The 6,819-nt window shown below is 56.8% G+C and overlaps 1 protein-coding gene across 1 annotated transcript in view; it reads right to left on the bottom strand.

The window, feature by feature from the left end:
- PPP1R1B (protein phosphatase 1 regulatory inhibitor subunit 1B) overlaps window positions 1-577 on the bottom strand; it is a 10,157-nt gene extending 9,580 nt beyond the window's left edge. Inside the window, exons 1-2 of the mRNA XM_040640694.1 lie at window positions 536-577; window positions 24-217 (exon numbers count right to left, since the gene is read on the bottom strand). Coding sequence (XP_040496628.1) covers window positions 24-104 — 81 coding nt within the window. The 5' untranslated portion in view covers window positions 105-217; window positions 536-577. The remainder of the gene's footprint in view (window positions 1-23; window positions 218-535) is intronic.
- Window positions 578-6,819: the final 6,242 nt, after the last annotated feature.

The following is a 6,819-nucleotide window of genomic DNA, read 5'->3' on the forward strand; positions in this document are numbered from 1 at the left end:
GGGGTGGGACGCGGCCCCCTTACCATCTCCACCTGGCGGGGGTCGAGCTGGCTGGGGGGCGCGGGCACCGAGAACTGGATCTTCTTGCGGTCCTTAGGGTCCATGGCGGGCGGGGTGGCCGGCAGGGCTGGGGGCGCGCGTTTCGGGGTCCCGGGCTGCGGTCCGGGTTCGGCTTCCCCGCGCTGCTCGGGGCGCGGCGGCGAGCGCTGGCTGTGCGCTGCGAGGGGGAGGCGAGCGGCTCACGCTCAGATAAAAATACCGCGCGCTGCGAGGGGAGGGCGCGCGAGCGGGAGGGGGTCGCGCCGGCTCAGAGCGCCCCCAACTCTCGGATCCCGGGCTCGCCCGCCGCGCCCGCTGCAGCCTGGGCTCCCGGCTCGAGGGCTCGGGGTCTCTGTCCCTCTCCCTGAGTCTCGCCTCTCCCTCCTTCCCTCGCTCTCTCCGAGGGTCTCTGTGGGTGTCTCCGCCTTCCTCTCTGTCCCTCCCTTCCTCTCCGTGCGCCTCTATCTCTGCCTTTCTCCGTCCCTGCGGGTCTCACCCTCTGGCCCCAGCCTCGGGGTCCCCGGCCCGTCCCCTCGGCCTGGGACTGGCGCTCGGGGGCTTGGTGGGAGGGCCCAGGGGGAAGTGGCCAATGAGCACCGAGAACCATGTTCTCCCCGGGCCAGGAGGAGGGTGTGGAGTGTGAGCCAGGACCCGGGGAGCAGGCTGGGGGCCCCCTGCAGTCTCCCGAGAACTTGAAGCTGCATTATTGATGGAGTCCAGCAGGGAGGATAATGGGGGGGAGGCCGGGGGCGGGGGTAGGGGGTGGGGGTAGAGGGGCAGCGGGGAGACCGGACTCTGGCTTTAACCCCTTCGTGGCTTGGGTCCTTGGAGTTTCGCGAGGAGGCCTGGGAGGTCCTCAAGAAACTACCACCAGCATGTCACGCTGTGAATGGGGGTGTCCTAGAGAGCCAGAGAGTGTGAAAGAGCGAGTGTGTGTGGGAGGACACGTGTCAGTCATCATGGTAGGGAGTGTGAGTGCCAGGGGCCCTGCGGTGCCTGTAGCTAGGGAGCTTGTTGGGGGGGGGGGTCCGTGTGGCATGAGCGTGTGTGAGTCTATGTGAGTAAGTGTGTCAGAGTGTCAAAGATGCGGGTGTGAGTGGCAGGGTGTGGGAAGGCTGTGTGCTGGGGGAGGGTGTGGGTGTGGGGGAGGATGTCAGAGGCTGTCAAGGTGATGGGCTGGCGTGTGGCAGCTTGTGGGGGGTGAGGGGCTGTATCCACAGCTCTAGCCTGTGCAGAAGAGGGGGATGAGGTTGTAATCCTGGGGGGTGGGGGGGTAATGTGTCCCTGCCCTGAGGTACCCTGGGTTCACGTGTCTCCTGTCTTTTCTCCCCGGATCTAAAGCGGGGGAGCCAGAGCCAGCCCAGGGGGACAGAGTTGGGGGGCTGCCTGTGCCAGTACACGTGTCATCACGTGTGTGAGTTTGGTGCATTCCGGAACAGAGCTGGGGGGAGAGGTGTGTGTGCTCATTTCTGAGGTGTGAGCCTCTCTCTCTTTGCAGAGGTGTGTGTGTGTGTCTCTGGAGGGAAAAGGGAGGAGCTGGCCCTGGGGGTTAGAGTCCCTGTTTATCTGTCCAGGCCCTGGGTATATCTGCAGGCCTGTGGGTGAGCACCGGAATGCTTCTCTGTAGCGCTGAGAGGATGTGCAGACGTGTACATAAGAGTGTGTCTTCCTGGGGCTCTGTTTGTGTTGGCTGTCTTCTCTCCTGGTCATGCTCAGACCTGGAACACCAGGAGCACTCCCCTGCCCCACCCCCTCCAGCAACTTTTCCACTCCTAGCCCCAGCATGCTGGGTCCTTGGCAGAAGGGAGCAAGAGACCAGAGAAGCCTTGGGAAAATGGGGTCAAGGGCATGACGTTGCACCCCAGAGTCACCCAGAGGGTGGCAGGAGAGCAGACCTTTGCTTACAGGAGCCAGGAGTCCTGGCCACTCAGCTCCACTTCCCGCAACCCCAGGCCTGGTTCAGATCCCACTGTGTTCGTTCACTTACATGCTTGTCGGGAAAACAGCCAGATGCCAGGTCTTGACCCAGGGGTGTGGGCATCTCTGGCAGCCCCTGGCTTGGCCTAGACCCCTCTTCCAGGTAGGGTGTGCTGGGGAGTGGCAAAGAGCAGTTTGGCAGTGCCTTGAGAGGGTAAATAAGGAGGTCCTGAAAGTCAGAAGGGGCGCAGGAAAGGCATGGCCCAGGCATTATACCTGAGTGGCCACTGGGCCAAGGTGAGGGTGAGGGGCCTGTGGCTTCCGGTGCTGGGGAAGCGGGAAAGTCCTGTAGCAGGGTGAAGGGGGACAGAGGACAGAGACTGGGAGGCATCACCACCAGTCACACCTCAGAGCCCATCAGAGTGAGAAGGCCTTGGGGGCGATGGCAGCTAGGCTCCTTTGACCAGGGGGGACTCATCTAGGGAGGTTCTGCGAAAAGGATTCGCTCCCTCGGAAGCCATAAGGGAAAAATTCCCCTGACCTAGGCTGGGGCAGCTGAGAAAATAGACTCCCCATCTGAGCTAGGCCGGGAAGATGGGGTCTTTGGGGTGGAAGGGAGGGTCTTTACCCTTTCCCCCCAGCCTTTGCCCAGGCCTCCACAGCTCTGGCCGCAAAACCTGGGCCAAGAAGGGTGGGGAAGCCTGGCTGACAGAGGAAGAGACACAGGGACAGACAGGAAGGGAGAGGAAGAGAAGAAGGATGACAGAGACAGGAGGTGAGAGAGGGAAGGTGGGGAGGCAGGACAAAGTGAAAAGAGAGAAAACACATGTGAGAGATGGAGAGACAAAGGGAGAAAGAAAGCCTCACCATGGAGAGAGGCAGGAGACAGAGATGGAAAGAGAGTAAAAATAGCTCAGCATTAAGATAATTGCAGCTCACAGCTCTGCCCTCCGTTAGGAATTAAATGAGGTTTTATTACTTTGATTTTTCTCTCCTGGATCCTACGCGACTTCTCAAGAACTTGGGGAAAAGTTTTTCAGGTGGGCGGCCAGGTGGCGGGGGCTGCGTGGGTGACAGAGGAGGAAGGGAACGGGACTTCTGGGAGCTGGGGGAATGTGGTCAGGGGCAAGGGGTGGGGTGGGACTAGTGAGGGTGGGGGAGCAGCGGGAGCTAGGAGATGTGGCCGCCAGTCAGGCACATGGGGGCGGGGGACTAAGAAGCAAGGGGCCAGGGTGACCTCCATTCTCTTTGACTTAGAATTAATCATATGCAAATGAGATGTAAAAATAATGTGCCACTCCTCGGTTATTATTCTTGAGTTAGAAGCATAGGCGGTTGGGTCCAAGAAACAAAATCAAGACCTTGTTTGACTTAACTCTGATTGAACTATGGGTCTTTCTGCTTGGACAGACAAAAATAAGAATTGTAGTGTGCCTATTAATGTGTCATAGGTCTCAACACACTATTTTGAGACATGTCCTTCTCACCGTTTCTCTTCACGTCATTGCCTGCTTGCAGCCACACTGCCCGGCATACAAGAGGCACTGCATTCACCTTTCCTGGAAGGTGAATTTGGAAGGGAGGTGTGAGACCTTTGACTTCCTTCAGGGAGTTGGGGAGAGTGGGAGATGGAGAATATTCCCTCCCTTCCCTCAAGCCAGATATGGTCAGGTGGACAGAACATACACTGAGGACTTGGACAGACCTGGGTAGGAAACTTGGATCTATAATTTACTGTGTGACCTTAGATAAAATCTTACCCTCTCTGTGCCTCAGTTTCCTCGTATTTCAAAGCCCACCTCACATGGTAGCTGTGACTATTCAATAAGATAAAACGAGTAAAGCCTCCAGCCTAGTGCTGTACTCTCTCTCCAGAGGTCTCCAGCTTCCCCGGAATTCGGGGGTGCGGTTCCTAAAAGGGCCAGCAGGTGGCGGAGTCGGCCAGGGTTTGGGCGGCTGAGCTGCTGGCACTGCGGGTCTGTAGCTGGGCATCACACCCGTGACCTTGGCACCACGGAGCTGAGCAGAGCTGGTCGGGTTGGCATGTGGCAGCTGGAAGGGAGGCCCCGGAAGCCCTGGGAAGCAACCTTAGAGAAGCCGGGGAGCGCTAGCTGGGCACACTGGGGCATCTTTCCCTGCCGAAGCCGCTGGTGAGGAGATGGGAGAGGGAGGAGGGGCGAGTTCCAAGGCCCGGAATTCCAAGGCTCAGAAACCCGTGCACAAGAAGAGGAGAGGGCAAGGGCACTGTCAGCCAGGATAACAGTGGTATCAGGACAGATGAGCAATCATCTGAAACATTCATTCAACGTATTCATCCATTCGCTCATTTATTCATCCATCACCCATCCCTTTGCCCACTGAATTGGGTTCTTTTTTAAAAATCAACTTTACTGGGGGGAGCCTGGGTGGCTCAGTTGGTTAAGTGTCTGCCTTTGGCTCAGGTCATGATCTCCGGGTCCTGGGATGGAGCCTGCATCCGGCTCCCTGCCCAGCGGGTAGCCTGCTTCTCCCTCTGCCCCCCCCCCACCTCCTGCTCATGCTCTCTCTCTCTCAAATAAATAAATATTTTTCAAAAAATCAACTTTATTGTATCAGAGTTTCTATATAATAAAACATACTATTTCAAAATATACATTTAGGGGTGTCTGGGTGGTACCATCGGTTAAGCCTTGGACTTTTGGTTTCAGCTCAGGTCGTGACCTCAGGGTGGTGGGATGGAGCCCTGCTTCCAGCCCCACGTTCATTGCAGAGTCGGCTTGAGTTTCTCTCTCCCTCGCTCTCTGCCCCTCCCCGCATTAAATATAAATATAAATATAAATATAAATATAAACATTTCTTTCGTTCTTCTCTTTCTTTTTTTTAAAGTAAGCTCCACTCCCAGCACAGAGCCCAACACGGGGCTTGAACCAGGACCCTGAGGTAAGACCTGAGGTCATATTAAGAGTCGGTCGCTTAACCAGCTAAGCCATCCAGATGCCCCTAAAATATACATTTCTATGAGTTTCTGAGAATTTTTAACAACATATGACCACCAGCACAACACACATATAGAACATTTTCATTACCCGAAAACGTTCTCTTTTGCCCATCCAAGTTAACCTTCCCTCCCTGTTCAGTGGGTGTATCGTAACTCTTAACATACTCTTTTGAGAAGTGTCCTTCCCACCATTTGCACCATCACCTGCCTTCCATGGGGCCCAGAATACAGGCGGTGCTAAGTGCTGTAGGGGGATGGGCTGAGGAATGAATGGATGAACGGGTGACATATATGGAGCATTTACTCTGTGTTGGGCACTGAGCTAGGCCTTTTAGATGTATGATCTCATTTAAACCTCATTAGTATCGGTCCATTTTACAGACTAGGCAAATAAGGCTCAGAACTTGTGCCCAGAGGGTTCACTGGGTTCGCAAGAAGACAGTCTGACTCCAGAGCTCTCACTCTTTACTGCTGCCTTTAATACATTCAAGATGGGTGCGTAGAAGATTGCTTGGATGCATTGGACCAGGCTTCTCTGTGGCTCAGCATCGGACCCGGTTTCTCTCCAGCCTAGTTTGGACCCACAAGCGGGGGCGGGGTGGGGGGGGGCAGGGGAGAGGGTTGGGGAGCACAAATCAACGTGTGGAGGCTGCCCTCTGGTGGCAGACATGAGTACAGCGGTGTCTCTGCCCTCTGGCGCCCTCAGGTAGGATGCTGCTGAGAAGAGCGAGCAAGCAGGCAGCCCACAGCGGGGCCAGCCTCAGCCCCGGGCACCTGGAGACCCCCTGCTCTGGCCACTGCCTGGTGCCCCCCGAGGTGGCAGCTGAGGCTGCCCCCGAAGAATGCCAGCTGCCGGAGCCCGCCGCCTCCTACCCCCTCCACCAGCCCTCACACACACTCCGATCCCGGTCCAGTCGGCTGCTTCCATTCCCTGAAGAAGAGGCCCTAAAGTTAAAACAGCTGTTAATTTATAAACCAATTTTTCCGTGACTGCTTAATAAATCGCCAGCAGCTGCTCTGCCCCCTCCTCCTGCCCAGGCACCCGGCCCTGAGGGCTGCGTGGAGAAGCTCAGAGCCGCCAGCCTGCCCCTCCTGCCTCCTTCCCTCAGTTCCCCAACTTGCCCCCCATTCTCCTAGGAACGGAGCGTGTTGGGGGGAAAACCCTGATGAACCCAGCTTCTCTGGGCTTTGGTACAGTAGAGGGGTTAGGATGGATTTTCTTTCCTAGAGGGTTATAGCCCAAAGCCATCCCTCCCAATGCCCTACACCCCTCCTCCCCCAGGACTCCCGGGCTCAGAAGGTAGGTGTCAAAGGTCTTCTTAGGGCTGGGGAAGGAGGGTGTCCAGATTCCCTAAGGGAGTTCCCCTGAGACACTGGGAGCTGAAAGGACCCTGGGCTCCTCCCTGAGAGCCAGAATCTCAATTCCCTGGATCAGGGTGGTCTGCCTGACAGCAGCAAACTGACTCCCTGACCCTGCTCTTCTGTCAAGGGTGGGCTGAGAGGGGAATGCTGGGATAGCATCCCACTCTGGGGGGATGCCCATCCCCAGGATAATGAGAGGAGGGATCTGGGCCTCCTGAACATTCACCTTACCCAACTTCTACTAGCATGTAAAGGGCACCATGAAAATCTACGTGGGGTGGGGGCCGTGTGCATGACAGGCGTGAGGCATGTTCTTTATCTTTGCATCGGCCAGTTCCAAAGGCACCCACCCAAAGGTCTGCTGCTACTGTGATCCCTGACTCCACGGGGCAAGGGGGTCAATCTGGCCATGCCCTGTAGCCACAGGAGCTCAGCAGGGAAGGGGGAGCAGGGTGGTAGAGCACACCAAGTCGGGAGTTCAAATCCTACCTCCCGCTTGCTAGCTGTGTGACCTTGAGCAAGTA

The sequence above is a fragment of the Ursus maritimus genome, unplaced genomic scaffold, assembly GCF_017311325.1.
Source record: "Ursus maritimus isolate PB19 unplaced genomic scaffold, ASM1731132v1 scaffold_24, whole genome shotgun sequence".
Classification (NCBI taxonomy): domain Eukaryota; kingdom Metazoa; phylum Chordata; class Mammalia; order Carnivora; family Ursidae; genus Ursus; species Ursus maritimus.